The following is a 17,466-nucleotide window of genomic DNA, read 5'->3' as shown; positions in this document are numbered from 1 at the left end:
TGATATTGAAGGGAGAGATGGAAAACAAAAGAACCACTAAGCTCCCAATCCAATCTGCAGAGAAGAAATTCCAGTTGACTTTCTTGATATTACAACACGGAAAAAGACCATATATTTCTTGGTTAGGGAATAATTTTCTTGAATTTCACAGCTTGCATTTAGGCTGAGTTATTCTATCTTAAATTTTGATGGCTAAGGCCAGTCCTTTAATCAGGATTATTAGAATTCCGGTTTTAGGAGTACACACATATGAACTAATGATCTTTTTGACACTATGTGACATATTTGGGCTTCCCTTTTGAAATCTGAGCATTTGACCTTTCTATAAAGTCAAATTTCTAAGGAACAAAAATTAACATTTTCCTGGAGACACTTTGGAGAGTGAATTTTTATCTAAGTTTTAAATATTAACATACTTTTCGCTGTCTTTTGGCTCATCAAATCAAAGCCCCACCATTCGAATTATTTTTAAATATTAAAATATTAAAAATATTAAAGAAAATATTAAAGAATTCAGATTGAAGAACATTGTTTATTTCACTTGGCAATCTCATTAATTAGTCTCTTTGGACCCATAGAAAAATCTTACCTTCTCCCAAGAAATGGGGATCTACTACAGTCAAGAAAGCAAATACACACAGGCTGCCAACAGGCAACCAGATGCTAATAGCCGGTATAGCTCCTGCTAACATTTCAAATTAATTAAAATGTCTCCTAATTAAACGTACACAGTAACAAAATAGGTTACATTGATTATACCTCAAATACAAGACTAGAATGAGAGTTACAGTGAAAAGCAGGTTTGCAGCTTTGAGTCCAATTTGCTCAGCTCAGTCCAATAAACTTTCTATGTGTCAGACACAGTGCTGAGTGCGGGGGATGCAAATAACAGCTGGTCATTTTCCTGCCCCCAAGGAGCTCCCAGCTACAGGGGCAGACAGACATGTAAGTGAGGTACCTAGAATTCAGCGGGCTGTGCACGGTGATGGGATTGTGCACAGGAGATGGTAGTTGGACAGCCAGGAGAGATTGACGCTGGCTGTTTTGTGCAGAGAGGGAATGGTTTCAGGGAGATTTCATGGCGAAGTGATAGCCAAGCAGGCTGATGGATGAAGAGGTGCTTGGCAAGTGGGAAGATGGCTCCCTTGTCACCACTGGACGATGTAGGATTGGCTCTCTATTCAGAGGGCTTTAAAGCGGTTGGAAACATGCCCCTATTCCTGTTCGTCCAAGCTTTCAAACTTGTTTATACCTGAATGAGAAGAAGCAGATTGACAGCTTCATAAATTGTCTTAAAAAATAATTCTGAAAATCCATAGAAGATTATTCTAGAATCAAAAAATATTATAATCCAGCCAGTGTATATAATGTTTAGGAAGAGATTATTATTGGACTGTTAAACAGAAATGTAAATATTTCTAGAAAATGTATTTACTTGGGAAAATGTACTTAGTTCCAGACAAAGTAAATCTGCTTGTTGTTTTCATTTATTATTAACCAATACATTGTCTGCTTTCCCACGATCCAGTTTCTTCTTGCTATTAAAGTTTTGAATTCTCCTAAGGGTCTGGGTTCTCCTATAGTTCAAATATCTCGATCAAGTCTGCCCAACAGAACTTTCTGCAATGATGAAAATGTTGTGCAACTGTGCTGTCCAGTACAAAAGTCACTAGCTACATTTGGCTGTTGCGCACTTGAAATACAGTTAGTGAGAATGAGAAACTCAATTTTTAATTTAGTTTTATTTAAATTAACTTAAATAGCTACTCTGGCTAATGGCTACCATAATGGATAGATTTCTACATGATGGAATGGTAAACGTGTGAGAGTTTGATGAACAGGTTTCACCTTGTCTGAATAGACCAGTTGTATTTCCTAAATGATAAAGTAGCTCTGTTCCCTGAAAGACGAATAAAGTGAAAATGAGTTCAAGACAATTAAGAGAAGGCTATTAAAGGTGAGCGGGTGGTGGTCAAAAGGTAGACAGAGAACCGTAAGAGGGAGACGTCTTAAGGAAATGGGAGTACAAAGAAATATGACTTTACATATTTGGTGAGCTCTTTTAAATATTTGAATAGATGACATCCAGACTATGACTGTGCACTAGGAAAACTAATCTGATATAAAGGATTTAAATCACTGAGATGTTGTAGCCCAGGGGCAGTAATTTAGGGAGAAGTAATAATCACAGCAGGCTGCTGCTCTCGGCTCCCCCCTAAGAAGATTTGCACAGTGGACAAAGGAAGATGAGCAAATTCAGAAAGGAAGCACAAATGCATGGGGGAAGGCTCTGGGCACAGGACCTGGTTCTCAGTTCCATATTTTGCACATTGAGAAAATAGAAGTTTGATATTGCTTCACTTGGCTATTTTTTGCTCCAGGCAGAGCAGCTGAAACTAACACATGATTTAACATTTTATTGATGTGAAATCTGAAATGCACATTTTCTTTTTTTTTTTTTTACATTATATGAGGAAAAGTGAAGAAGTTTGACTAAAGAATTTCAGCATAATCAGAGTCTTGGTTATGGCAAATGAGTCCACACCATCGAGGATGACCAGTTGCCCATTTAATAGTTGTTTCCACCTAAAATGGTGCTTTTAGGTCATCTTCCTTCCTGTGGCTTGCTTTCAACAGATATAACCCAATTAGCATAAGCAAAGAATAATTAAGAAATGAATCAACCAAGGAAGAAAATTCTCATACATTCCAAGCAAAATATAAAGGATGTTAAAACTCTCCTCTGTTTAAAACTTTCCATGCTCTCTGGCGCTTCCCAGCATGATTCAGAAGTTGACAATATTTCTTAAAGTGTTTTAGGTGAAAAACATATTTACTGAGACTTAGAAAGAAATTAGCATTAGAATTGAAATATGCCATGATTTAGAGCAGGAAAAAAAAATGGGTTTTCTGGAGAGCCCCCACCAGAGAGCCACTAATTCTCACGCTGTCACACAGGGTCGTCAAACATACAGATGAGTGTGCTTGAAAGGACAGTTGCTGGCAACTCCTGGGTCATTGTAGAGAAATAGCATTTTTTTTAAGCTGCAAAATATTTATGAATAAATATAAAATGTATCAAATAATTCCAGGTGAAAATGTAAAAAGATCAAGAGAACAGTCAAGTTCACCACTCTCTAGGGTCCCTGAGGTACTGTCCTGCACAGAGGACTTTGTGGATGTCTGACACAGTAAGCTCTTTCCCAGCCCTGCCTACCGAGAGCCAGGACCACAGAACCCAGTGTGATCTGACGTGGGCCGTCTCCACATTGAAGACGCTTTCTCTATGGGAAGTGAGGACAATAGCTGTCGGCCACCAACACCCCCTCTACCTCTTCTCAGGGCTGCACCTTACCTCATTCAGAATTATCAGCAAGTTTGATCATAAGACTTCAAATATATGTAAAGTAGTTTTTTTTTTTGTTTTTTTTTTTTTGTTTTTTGGTGAAGGAAGCTGACTTTCCATCATAGTCCGCCCCCTCCCACCCCAGTCACCACCACCACTACCAAGTCTGGGATCTGAGCCACTTGGATCGCTCAGGAAAACAGAGCTTTGACCATCAGTAGGTCAGCATCCAGCCAGAGTGGGGATGCAGATGGCAGCCTGAGCGCCTTGGCTGGCACTGTGGGTGACAGCGGGAGGCGGAGGGTGGGAGGTGTTGTCTCTGTTGTCTCATTCTGAGTTTCATAGGAAGCATTCATGTGGATAAGTCTGCATGAATCATAAGGCACACGAAGAAAGCTCCACTTGAACACCGTTTGGAAAAATAACTAGGGAAGTCAATTAGCCCAGTGCTTCCTTTTTGAATCTCCTATCACAACTTTCCCTGCAGACATAAGAAGACTGTCAGCCATCTCTGCTCCATTTCCGGCTTCCGCTTCCTGATCTATAATTTGATTGGGGATCGACATCCCTCCAGCGTCTCAATTTGGCTACTTAGGAGAACTTTATCCAGCTGCTAATGTAGGGTGGACGGAAACCTACTCTTGTCCAGAGTCCCGCTGGGTTTCCCTTCAAACTTCCTCCCAGGCGAGGACGGGCAGTGAGGCTGGCGTCGCTGGCTGGTCTGTCACCCCTGCAGCAGATTCGCATGCTCTCCTAGCTTGTTTGGAATCATTTCTCAGAGCAGAATTCCTTTATGAGCACAGATCATTATTTCCTGGTTTCAGAATATCTTAACCTGCTTCATGCCCCAGAAAATGCCCAACTGCACTTGGAGTCTGATGCAACACGGCCGGTTTAAATCATGAGTGGCAGTCCATCCTCCAACTTGTCCCAGCCTAGGATTTTTTCCGGTTTCTGATTTCTGAGCACTCCCTCCCTTGGAGGGAGAGGCAGAATGGCCCCTTATAATTCAAAATTGCTAGAGGAAAAACAAATCTTTACCCTCTATATGTTTTGAGAAGTCAGCTGTTATTATCGCTTTACTCTGGAGGCACAAATTATAGGCTTTTCCATACCTTAATCATACTGATGTTTACCGATTTCTCTGAACATTATTATCATAGTTGGTTATTAGTGGGATTGCTGTCTTTAAAGGCTCGGGAAAGAAAATAGAAGGGAACTTGCTTTTGCTACTTGCCCTCAGGGCTGTGCCTGAAATGGTCTCTCAAAGTGAGTTAACTCATTAGGCCCCCTCCTGGGGGATAAAACCCAACGCCTTACTCTCCTGTGACCTTGTACAGTTCAAGTTCTTTGGGAGAAATGTTGACATGATTAGCCTAGCAGCAGACCAGATCTATTGTCATTACTGAGTTTTGTTTCCTGCCACCTCTCTCAACTGGGTCCAGCTTAGCCAAAGAAATGTTAGTCACCTCTTGGGCCAACATTCATTGACTATTTACTGCATCCCACGTCTGGAATGCAGGAGGGAGATATAAATAGTACAGGATCTGCTGCCTGTTTTTAATCTAAGAATGATTTTTACATTTTGAAATGGTTGACTAAACATTGAGATTATTTCATGGCACATGAAAATTATATCAAATATAAATTTCAGTGCCTATAAAAGAAGTTTTGTTGAAACGCAGTCATGTCCATTCATTTATGTGTTGTTAGTGAGAGACTGCAAACTCGTCAAAGAAGGATCATGATGTTTACATAGCCTCCAATATTTACTGTCTGGCTTTTTACAGAAAAGCTTCATCGAGCCTTGGAATAGAGCATCCTCCCTGCTCTCCAGCTGCTGGAGAGAGACAGGCAGGGAAATAAGCAATTAAAACACAGCATGGGAAGTGCCAGGAGAGAAATAGATGTGAGAGCAGATGGGGGAAGGTTAATCATACTTAAGGTCAGAAATTCAAGCTGGAGATTTATATAGCAGTTGAAACCTGGATGAGTGACTGGGTGAGAGGAGCGGCAGTTTGAGGAAGGTGGTGAGACACAGAGAGCAGGCAGAGGGAGGCGTATGGCCAGAGAAAGACAGAGCTGAGTCAGGTGAGTTGAGGAAGGACTTGGGGGCAGAAGAGCAAGTGTCTGACAGTGCCAGGTGCCTTATCAAGAATGGGTGAAATAAGGCCAAAATGTATCACTGTGCTGCAGGAAGACAGATGTGGGCATGAGGAGGGCTTTGTCCTAGGTGTCCGTCGAGTCCCTGGGACGTGCCCCGCCAAGTGTGCTTCCTTGGCTTCACGCAGGAAAGAATTCAAGAGTGAGCCACAGTTGAGTAAAGGTAGATTTATTTAGACATACATACTGCCTAGAGTGTAGGCTGTTTCAGAAGGTGAGAGAAAGGCCACGAGGTGTGGGGGTTGGGTGCTAAGGTTAAAGTAAAAGTATACACTCCATAGACAGAGTGTGGCTGTCTCTCTGAAGAGGAGGGAGCAAGAGAGGTGGCCATGAGGGGTGCTGTTGCCAGTTTTTATGGGCTCTGTAGCTTCACACACCTACAAGTGGGAGGACTATTCCAGCTGCCCTGGGGAAGGGACTGGGAGTCCCAGGAATTGGGCCATCGCCCACTCTTTGACCTTTTGTGGTTAGCCTTGGGACGGTCATGGCACCTGTGGGCATGTTATTCATCATGCTAATATATTACAATGGGTGTATAATGAAGCTCAAGGTCTATCAGAAGTCAAACCTCCCCCCATCTTAAGCCTACTGGGCATTGAATCTTCTGCCATTTTGGTGTTAATTGCTGTGTCATTCCTTGAATGGCTGTGCTCTGACCATCGTCTCAACTGGATTTGGCAATATGGGGTTGAATGTATAGACACAAGGTTACAGTAGGCTGAGAATGGCTGAGATAGGCAGAAAGGGGCTCCCAGTATAAGCTGATTTATAAACTTGGCTGAGAAAGGACACAGGTATGAGGGTAGAATCTAGAGAGATGTGTGTGGAATTCAGAAAGGTTCTGTTTATCTGTTTTAATGGCAGAGTTAGGTTTGAGCAAATGCTGAGAGGACAGACCCAGATGAAATTGGAAGAAAGATTAAAGATCCAGTTGGGAAGGAACAACCTGATGCCCCTGAGATACAGAGATGGAACCCAGCCTGCAAGGAAGTGGTCTGTCTTGCACAGGATGCGTCCCCATGCCCGTGAGATGGGCAGGTGGGAAGAGAGGGTGGGTACAGTTGGACATGGCTGCTTGTGGTGCTCCGGGAGAATAAACTGAAGGGCTTCCTTGCAGATCTCCTGTTTCTCAGGCAAGTAGGTAGTTTGGGTATCTGTTGAGACAGAGAAGGAACAGTGTGGGGAAGGGAGTCTGAGGGGAACATTAAGAATAATAATCAGCTGTCGGGGGCTTTGGGGAGAGAAACTGAGCTAGGAGACAGGAAGAATCACTGGGCATGACTGAGTGAGGCTGGGGAGGGCTGGTTGTGTATTGTCACCCATTAGAGTTGGGGAGTAAGTACAATGTGGTGAAATGGTAAGGCTGGGCTAGCAGGAGGTTTTATACACAGAGTTGCTGGAAGATCAGCAGTGAGATCAACATTGCCGTTCACCTCGAGTGGTGGGAGTGGGATCACAGGATGGGGTGTGGTTTCTCAGTGGCTCGGGAAGGAACCAGAGCCAGAAAGAAGCTGGCAGACTGGGGAAAGATTGTCCAACATAGGGGCTCAAAGTCTTCAGGAGGTGGAATGGGGCGCATTTGTTGAGATTAAGAAAGTCGGTAAGTGAGAAGCGCTGGAGGAGTTTGTTGTCAGCAAGGGTGGTGGAGTTTCAGAGCTTGCAACTGGAATGGTTTCTGGAAGGGAAAGGCCTGGGCTGGGGTGAAGGTGGGACAAGGGTTAAGCAAGTCAGAGCATGGTCAGGTCATCCACATGGACCTGAAGGGTGTGGGTCTATGGGGCTGAGGAGCTCCAGGAGTCAGGGCACAAATCATCTGAGATGGCGGAAGCTGCCGAGAGGCCAGGAGGGGACATCTTTTGTGGCTGCACTCTGTATGCAAGCATGCATGCGTGCGTGCATGTGCACGTGTGTGTGCCTGTGTGTTTGTGTTTTGTTCAACTTTACTCCTTCTTTGACTTGACTATTTTCCAGAAGAGTGATTGTGTGATTTCTAAACACATGAGGCTCAGAACAATTGCAACAACTTTAGAGATCCGAGTACATTCCTAGGCAACTCTGAAATTAAGTTATCAAATAGGCCAAGTCAACATGGAAATGGGAAGTTTTCCTTGAAAGAGAGAGCAAAGTAGACTGTGTGCTATTGGAAACCATGACATGAAAAGGCAGTTCCCTTAACCTAAGAACCTAGAGATTGTTTTTCAGAACTGGGACCCACCTCTTTGGGGACCTCCTGGCTTCAGATTATTTTGCAGCAAAGAACTTTCTCACTGAGGAGAGTGTGAACATGATCACTTTTCTAAATGATGCTCCTACATAGAACACAGAGGATACAGGACTGTGGGTGTGCTGGCAGGGTTCCTCTGGGGTCATGAGGAACCACAGAGATGAGCATAGAAACGGAGCCCATATATGCCTTCAACTGCTTCCAAGTATGTGAAAAGGAGGTTTTAAAAACTGAATCTCCATTGATGGCTAAGATCATGTTTACTGTGATCCAGGTAACATTCTAAGCACTTTACATCAGTTTCCACACTTAGTCCTCTCAACAGCCCTGTGAGATGTGGGTGTTCATCTCCCAGATGAGAAAACTAAAGTACCATTGACTAGTTCTTGGAGGTAACACAGAAGAGGGACCCAAGATTGGACTCCAGGCACTGTCACTCCAGAGCCTGTGTAAAAATATGTGATTCAGTTAATTCTACTTATTATTTGGTTTAAAAAAACTCTCCTTATAAGCTGAGCTTGAATAGCTAATTTACAAAATGTTGTCTATTCAATAAAGTGAAACAATGTCTTTAGGTTGTTGTCTCAAACACCTAAGGCATGGTATCAGCAATATATACTTTTTTTAACTACTGATTTTAGATTAGAAATAGAGAAAAAATTTCCCTAAAAACCCAAAGTAATGATCTATTTTGTGTAGTCTTTATTTATTCCAATTAATAGAACCAAAAACATACAGAAATATTATTAAAGAGAATGAAATATTTAATATACCATACCAAAAGCCATTTCTCTCTCTTTTCATTGTCTAAGTGAAACAGTTTCTTGATAAGAATTACTAGTATTAAGAATCACATCTCAACCTTGAATTTTCTTGCTAGATCACAGAATAGAATGTTATGGAAACCTAAGGTCTTAACATTTTTATATTCAGGCTAAAATTTCATTGATATTTTCAATTAAAAACCCTGAGAGAATTAGAAATTTTACTTATGCTTAGATGGCAGCTTTTGTTTATATTTTTACCCATAGCTTATATGATTTAAGAGAAATGAAAAGCAAAGCCAACAAAAGTGAAATAGCCTATGTCAGGTTACAAAAGTAAACAGATTTTAATTAGATATTTCAGTTAAATCTTTTAAAATGTTGTTCTCACCCCATGAAATGGGACAATCAATACATGCATTGTCAACTTGAAGATTAATGAAATCACGACCTGCAAGTTTGCAGTAGATAGTTTATCCATTGGAGATGAAAAGGAAAATTAGATGTACAGATTTCTACTTGCCACAGAAAAAGTCCACCAATAGCCTCCTTCTAAGTACTAGCTTTGGTTCAGAATGTGGAAAGCAAATGGAAATCTACTAAAGCAGATTTCCAATCCTTAAAGCATTAATTAACGCAGAAGATAGACATTGATAGGGTTTTCAACCAAATATTGTTACATTGAGGTTTACAGAGTTACTTACTTTATAAGTTCTGAAGGTCACTGCAATCTTCCCATCTCCTGTCCGTCTCTTAGGTGTTAGGCATGGACCTGGGCATTTTGTAATTATCTGGGTTAATGATTGTTTGACTCAAGCAAACATTTGGTGATTAGGTCAACGAGAGGCTGCTACCATTTACAGAGGCTGAAAACAAATCCTTGTAAAGACTTTTAGCTCTTCTACTTCTTCTAGGCTGTGTGTGTGTGTGTGTGTGTGTGTGTGTGTGTGTGTTTTGGAGGGACTAGGGCAAAACCCACTGTTGAGAAACGTGGGCTCAGATCCCTAAACCCTTTCATTTCCAGTCTTGGTGTGTATATTTTAGTCTGTCTTTGTTATCTCAAGGTGTTACTCTAACATATGAAAGAACAATATTTGAGACCTTTTGTGTTTTAACAGCACTGTCATCCCTAGATAGAGTCAATCTTGTCATCCTTGAGATTCCAGTGATGGTCACTCTTCTCTTTCTTATTCCTTCTCATTTAGCAAAGATTTATTGAGCTCCTGCTCTGTATCGGTCATTGAAGTAGGAAGAGGGTTCCTTCCAGTCTTCAGGGAACACATGGCTGATTGGAGTCACAGAGAGATAATGTTCTGTTTTATCCCAGATTTGCTAAGAAGACAGAATTAGCAGAATTCAGTGCCCAGAGGATAGACTAGTCTAGATGATACAGGTTTCAACCTAACTGACTTGGGGGATGGTCACGAACTGAAACAGGGATGGCAGGTTGAGAAGCAAATTCAACCTGTGTTCAGACCTTCTAGAAAAGACTGCGCTTTCCTCTCTGGCAGCTGATGAGAGGTTATACTCCACATTAAAGTTTGCCTTTGCCATCCTGTTCTGTTCCCAGGCCAGGATGCCATCAGCACTGAAGACCCAGTGCTCTTTGAATCCAGGCTGATGACTGACTGCAGATTTCACTGAGGGAGAGGAAGACATAGAGGGTGGCAGTGTCGTAAAATCAGCACCAGGGCTTTTCTTGTGTATTACTTAGAAAAAAACAGTCATTTAGAGCCTTAACTATTATGATAATCATTTCGTCATGTGTGCTGTTCTTCACTTTGGGGGTGGGTGGATTAGCTCATCTATATTTGGACATTAGCCAGCCTCTAGTGTCAAGTTTCATGTTGTGGCAAGTTTCTGAATAATTTGTTGTCCTTATCACATTATTTTGCACAGAAGATTTTTTTTTTAACCAATGCTAATGATGATCTGTATCTGAACCCTTGAGCTTTAAACCCTCATGACCAGCCTGCCATTCTCAACCTGGTTCTGGGAGTGGGGGAAGATATAGATACATATAATATTCAACAAAACAAAAATCAACTCATCTTTTATAGATACAAGTGCATTTTCTGTAGGATATTTCTTTTCATTATTTGTTCTGATGGGCAGCATTGGAAATATGTGTTCACAAAATCCCCATATGTGATCAGGACATTGTAGTTCCCAGAGGTCTGGGTTTTAGACTATCAACTGATGATAGCTTTCTTTGGTGAACTTAGTGGTTTTTCTGATGGAATATGAATTGTCTTTCAATCTTTATATCTCTAAGTTTTATATTTTTGTTTTTTTGTTGTTTTTCTGATATTTTTCTTTAAGCTTCATATATAGTTGAGTCTAACAAAAGTAAACATCCATTATACATAGAAATGACTTGCGGTTATTTCTTCAAGATTCATTATTAACAAAATTCAACAATAGAGAAGTGCCTTTTAAAGTGATTACCATTGCACTTACATCTAAGTCCCCATAGCTGTTGGGCATTTGAATGACGGGTGCCTTAAGAAAATGTGCCAGGAGAATTAATGTAACTTATTACATCCTAGCAAAGATTATTCCAGCAAAGGGGATCTCAGGCCACAGTCTTGTTTAGTTAACCCTCTTTTGTGCAACCACACTCTGGTCTTCACCAAGTAGTAGTGGGAATTAGGAGTGAACAATGGAGCCAGGTTGTGAGATTGACTCTAATCTTCTCTAATTTTTTTGTCTTAAATGAGATTAAATGGGACTCAAAGTCACCATCCTGCTTCTGGTGCACACTGACTTTTCAGAATGGCACAGGCTATATTTATAGAGTTTGGTTATGTGGAAATGTCACTGAGAGAGGCGGAAAGAGAGAGAGAGGGAGAGGGAGAGGGAGAATGAGAGAGAGAAGAATGTTGGCCAGGGAAAATGGTTTAATTTAACTGAGAAATACTGGACATTTTTGCAGTCAAGAGCCTTTTCTGGCCAAATATCTGCTGTGAGCTGGGAGTTCGTTGGCATTCCCAACAGTGGTGGTGACTGAACTGCTCACAGGCATTTTGCCTTTAGCCATTAACCTGTGTTACCAGGATCTTGCATTTCCTGGGAAAGCTCAGGTTGGTACAGATTTCCAGATGGAGTGCTCACCACTGATGGTGTTGCCTTCATATAAGACTCCACAACCCTTTTCTCTCCTAGGATGGGGAGGGTTGGGAGGGGCAGTTTTATTGGCACTCCTAGAAATAGAACAGTGTCAGTGACACTCAAGGATATTAAAAGTGGCAACTAATTGTGTAACTTTTTCCAAATCATAGTCTCTGGGACTTAGTTTACTCATATTGTAAATAAGGGTGATGTAGTTTATATACTAGGTCCATCTTGTTCTGTTTGAGCTGCTGTAATGAAGCACCACAGCCTGGGTCACTTAAACAATAAACATTTATTTCTTACAGTGAAGGCAGTGGGAAATCCAAAGTCAAGGTGCTGGCGTATTAAGTCTGATGAGGGCTCTCTTCCTGGTTTGCAGACAGCCGTCTTCTTGATATGTCCTCATGTGATCTTTCCTTGGTGCACACACACACACACACACACACACACACACAGATACACACACACACACACGCACACACACGGAAAACTTGTGTCTCTTCCTCTTTTATAAGGACGTTAAACACCCTCATGACTTTATATAGTTCCAATGACCTCCCAACGATCCTACTTCCAAATACCATCATGCTGGGGATTAGGGCTTCAACATACGAATTTTGGGGAGATACATACATTCAATCCATAGCAAGATGTCTCTCAGTTGGTCATTCTATGTCTAGGAGAGAATGCTGTAAGTTGGAAATTTAGCATGAGTAGGATTGCAGCTCTCAAAATAGACAAGTTTTGGGCTTCAGTCTCAGAGCTGATATCTTCACAATGTTGGACGATTTGCTAAATCTCTCTAGGTCTCAATTTCCTTAACTGTGAGACTATTCAATACTAGTATCTGTGTACAGAGTTGCAGTCAAGATTAAATGAGAGTCGTGCATGTGTGAAGTACCCAGCACAGTGCTTGGCACAGAACAAATCCCTGATAAAAATTTTACTTTTTAAATTATGAAAAATAGCCAGATCTATTCAAACAAGAACCAAGATTGGCAACACAAGAAATGAAATGATTAGACTGGTGGTTTGGTAGTTACTATCAAAATTTGTTTATATTTGACCATATATTTTTCAAGCCTCGGTTAATTATAATATATCATTTGTCTGTATTGAAATAAACATAGACAAACGGTGTGTGCATGTATCTGTGTGTGCACACACACACAGATACATGCACAAATGTGAACGCATGTATGTGTTTGCACACACACACAGATACATGCACACATGTGAACGCATGTACCTTGATAATCTTCCCATTATTTCTTGGGTAACCAGCTCAGTTCCTACTACCAAGAATTTCAACTAACACACCACTTCCAAATTTAGGATATACTTATATAAACAGTGTGCTTTTATTTCAGTGAAACCAGAAACTATTTAAACCTGCTCTTTTGTTAAAGATAATTCCCTAACAAAAATGTTCCTTTGCACATCAGTAACAGATGCTCCAGTTAAATGTTTCTGACAAGAAAATGATTAGAAGCAACCAACCAGACATACACAGACACATACACATTCTCAAGCTGCAAAATGCCAGATTCCCATGAATCACACCTTGTTGGCATCTTTGCCGTTAATAATGTAACAAGTGTCATAAAATATTTAATATTTACATTTTATAGTAATTATCATTGCTTTCCCCTTCAGGGTTAGTGGCTCAGATGAAGAAGTAAATCTAAGCCTGTTTTCATGTGACCTGAAATGTCAAGGTGACAAATTCATTTTAAGGCTTGACTTGAGGTATTAGAGTGAAGGCTACTGGACGAAGCGAACTGGTCAGTTATGAAACCGGAGGGGAATGATCATCAGTAAGAAAGGAGAGCAGCAGGATGTTCAATAGCTGGATTCTCCACACAGGAACTAGAGTTAAACGAATTGTTACCTCTGGATTTCAATGATCACAGTAGTCAAGTCTTCTCATAACCACTAGTACAGATGACTTTTGCTAGAAAATCTAAAGGAGAAAGGGGAAAAGTATACATTACAGAAGATAACTTTGGTGGTGGGATGGGGTTCCTCATATTTCAGTAAAATTTAAGCCTCTAAATGGTGAGAAGTAATTCTAAACATTCACAGGGAATAAGGCAAAACCTAAACATCCTTCACAACTTGAATACAATTCAGAAGCAGCACATGGAGCTGGAAATTCAGGACGACTACGTCTTCATGAAAACTTCAAGTAGTTGTCTTTCTTTAAAATAGGTTCAAAATGTACTATGAAGACCCATGGGATTTATTTCTGCAGGTTGGGTAGATTTATGTATTTAGAAAAGTGCTACCAGGAATATGTTCCCAGAAAATGACTTTGAGCTCAAGTGAATGATCTGATTGCTGGCCTTTCAAAGGAAATCAATAAAAAAAAAAAAAAAAAAAAAGAATAGGATTCTGTGAAACGAGTGGTTTCCCCTGGTGAAGCCAGGCCCCCATCACTGCACTTATCCAGAATGAACCTGACACAGACTATAATGGCTTTGTGATTAGTGTGAATGAATGTTCCTCACCACACAGATTCACTATTGATTTTTTTAATTAATAATAATGTCTTATATTTACATTAGTTATCATCTCCAAGGAAATCGGAGTGCTTTATAGTTGATGAATTCCAATTTATCTTCATACCATTGTGCTGAATGTATAGATTAGGAATTCCAGCTGCATTTTAAGGAGGAAAAAAAAAAACCCAGAAAAGCTAAATCATTGTCCATGGAGACTTCAGAAAGCTAAAATTAGAATTATCAGTTGAAATCTGGTAGTCTTGACTTATAATTCTGGCTGTTTTCCAAAAACATCTGGTCAGTTGGATCAACTCTGATTATTCCTTAGGAAAAAGGAATCAAACAATTATTTGAATTGCAATGACTAATAGAAGTTTACATTTCTTTTAAAAATTTTGGGGATGTACGTAACTAGGTTTAAGACATTTTTATTTATTAGACCACATGCATTTTTAGTGGCCTATGTTAATATCTTTGGAATGCTCTTAAGTCACGTGTGTCAGAAGTTTACCTCCTGGTAAGGGAACGATGTAAAACTTGAATTCTATTAGGTAGGTGTGATTTTTCAAAGGCTGGATATCTCCATTGCTTACCTGGCATTAGTTTAGCCGACAAAAAAAGAAATAATCTCCCCAACAAAAACATGTTCAAAACCCTTACTTGTACCTATGGAAAGATTACGACCATTCTTTCAATCACCCATTCCTCCAGCCTTAAAAATGTGAGACTGATTTTCTTCCCCTTCTTGCATTACAATTTCTGTTAGTTTTTCCTCTGACAGGTTGGTTAGTTTGTTTCTCTGTATTCTATTTCCTGCTGCCCCTCTGCTCCTCACCTACAATGTCATAACCTCCATATTTGTCTCCCCTACTTCTGTTGTCTATTCCTCAACACATCTTAGGTCAATTTTCCTGATAAATTCTCTGTGACTTTTGAAATTATGAATTATTCCGGTGCACCAAAAGTATACAGGATAGCATGTTAAACATTCATTCACTACCCAGATGAAAAAAAAATGTGACATTAGAGATACACTCAAAAGTCCTCTTTGAAGCCTCTTTTTCATCTTTTTCCTTCCCCACTATCACGAATTTAATGATTATTCTTCTCATGCGCATTTTTACATTTTTACCATATATAGACTGTATCCCTAAAAATGTATAGTATTTCTTCACTCCAATTATTTATATTTCTGAAATTTTCATTTTTTTATATGGCTTTAAGATTTCCACTGTTATTTTAAGATTTATCCACATTAGTGCATGAGAGTTTGTTCCATTCTTTTTTATTGCTTTTGTTCTTTGGGTCCAAACACTACAATTTTTCCATTCTTCTCAGGATGGACATTGAGACTGTTTGCAATCTTTTTTCTCAAATACAAACAAATATGTAATAAACATTTTTTGACATACATCCTTTTTTCTATTTATTTATAAGTGTTTCTCTAGGACATACACCCAAGGTAGATGAACGTAGGACCTTCTCATTGTCAATCTTTGGTTAAAAAGCGGTTGTTACCAACTGACACGCCCTGCATATGTGCCACATTCCATCTTAAGAAAAACTTCATTGGCCTTTCCATCAGCTTTCAATGGAATTTCAATTCCTTTGAAAGAGAAGCACCTACTCACTTTTCTATCTGAAGGGACCTCCCCGCCAGGGACTCCTTTTTGGGATGGATCACAAATTCAAAAGCTTTTGGACTTCACGCTGAAATATGTGTGAAAAACGCAGGGCATCTTAAATGCCCAAAGTATGTTCCGAGCCATAGTGAGCAAGTAAATTATGCTCACGATGGCTTGACTGTCTGCCTGGTAGGGCATTCTCATTTCTGAATATTGACTACTCCTGTGCAATATGAGTAATAGCTTTCCATTAGACATACTATTTGAGAAGTCAGAATTCCATGCTTTAGATCATGATGAGTAACTGAGAACTGACCATTTCTTTAATCTCTTGTATGCAAAATAACATACCCAACTTACGAGTATGACCAGACATTTTTCTTTTCTCCTTGAATTTTAGGTCTCATTGTCCATGAAGGAGCTGCAGTTTACAGAGTGTTTAAGCGTTGGCGAGCTGTTAACTTACATTGGGATGTATTAAATTACGACAAAGCCACAGACATCGAAGAAAGCAGCCGCGGAGAGTCTTCCACAAGCAGGACTTTATGGTTGCCACTGACGGCTCTACGGAACAGGAACTTGGTCCACCCCACACAATTAACCTCCCCAAGGTTTCAGTGTGGCTATGTGTTATTACATCTGTTCAATCGGATGAGGCCCCATGAAGATATGTCAGAAGATAACAGCTCGGGGGAGGTTGTGATGAGAGTGACTTCAGTGTGACAAAGTTAAGAAGGTGCGGTGTGGCCCCCCCTGCACATTTTGGAATGTAATTGCAATGAATGGCAAAACCATAGCACTTCTAAAAACACACATCTATGAACTTTTTAAAATTTATGCTTTTTATATGAACATTTGAATTGCAAATACATTTTTCTGAAAAAATAGAGTCCTCCTGTTCTTTGCTTTCTGATTTATCACATCTTTTATAAGTTGGTACTTGAAATCATTATACATATTATTTAACTCTACTTGGTTAAAAGAATGATGAAAGTTATCCTTAAGGTCAAGACTATTTTTTCTGGCTTGTTTTAAATATATTTTTATCAAACTTTTTGCTCCATGTGTAATTTTTCAAGCATGCTACAAATGGGGAAGAGTTTTAGGATGCTGTAGGCAAGTTCCAAAGTGCCTCTCAAGTGCGAAGCACAAAGACGTTTCTGTGAGGCTCTGCACTGGTCCTCGTCATACCTCATGCTGGTCAGCAAACTTGAGCATGACTTTTTTTGTGGGGTGAAATAACCTGTCACCAGGAATGCTAGTTCTAGGAATTATAGTTTGTTTTCTAACTTCTAAAACAATGCAGAGAGCTTATAGAAAGATGATTGGTATAAAATAGTTTTACAGGCATACTTTGAAGATATTGTGGGTTCAGCTCCAGACCCACAATAAAGCGAGTCACTAGAATTTTTTGGTTTTCCAGAGCCTATGAAAGTTATGTTTACACTCTTCTGCAGTCCATTAAGTGTGCAATAGCATTACTTCCAAAAACACAATGTACTTAAGTTTATTTAAAAAATCTAAAAAAAGCTAAACATCAACTACACCTTCAAGTTATAATAATAACAGAAAAGATCACTGATCACAGATCATCATAACAAGGATAATAATGAAAACATCTGAAATGTCGCAAGAATGACCAAAACGTGACACAGACACAAAGTGGGCAAACGCCGTTGGAGAAATGGTGCCGATAGACTTGCTCTGCACTGGGTTGACCTAGACC

The 17,466-nt window shown here is 40.0% G+C and overlaps 1 protein-coding gene across 1 annotated transcript in view; it reads left to right on the top strand.

Moving 5' to 3' along the window:
* The window catches only part of MARCHF11 (membrane associated ring-CH-type finger 11), a 104,625-nt gene extending 87,998 nt beyond the window's left edge, over window positions 1–16,627 (top strand). Inside the window, exon 4 of the mRNA XM_032470294.1 lies at window positions 16,141–16,627. Coding sequence (XP_032326185.1) covers window positions 16,141–16,463 — 323 coding nt within the window. The 3' untranslated portion in view covers window positions 16,464–16,627. The remainder of the gene's footprint in view (window positions 1–16,140) is intronic.
* Window positions 16,628–17,466: the final 839 nt, after the last annotated feature.

This window comes from Camelus ferus, chromosome 3, assembly GCF_009834535.1.
Source record: "Camelus ferus isolate YT-003-E chromosome 3, BCGSAC_Cfer_1.0, whole genome shotgun sequence".
NCBI classification, from domain to species: Eukaryota; Metazoa; Chordata; class Mammalia; order Artiodactyla; family Camelidae; genus Camelus; species Camelus ferus.
The sequence above is the reverse complement of the archived record's forward strand: the minus strand, read 5'-3'. Positions and strand labels throughout refer to the sequence as shown.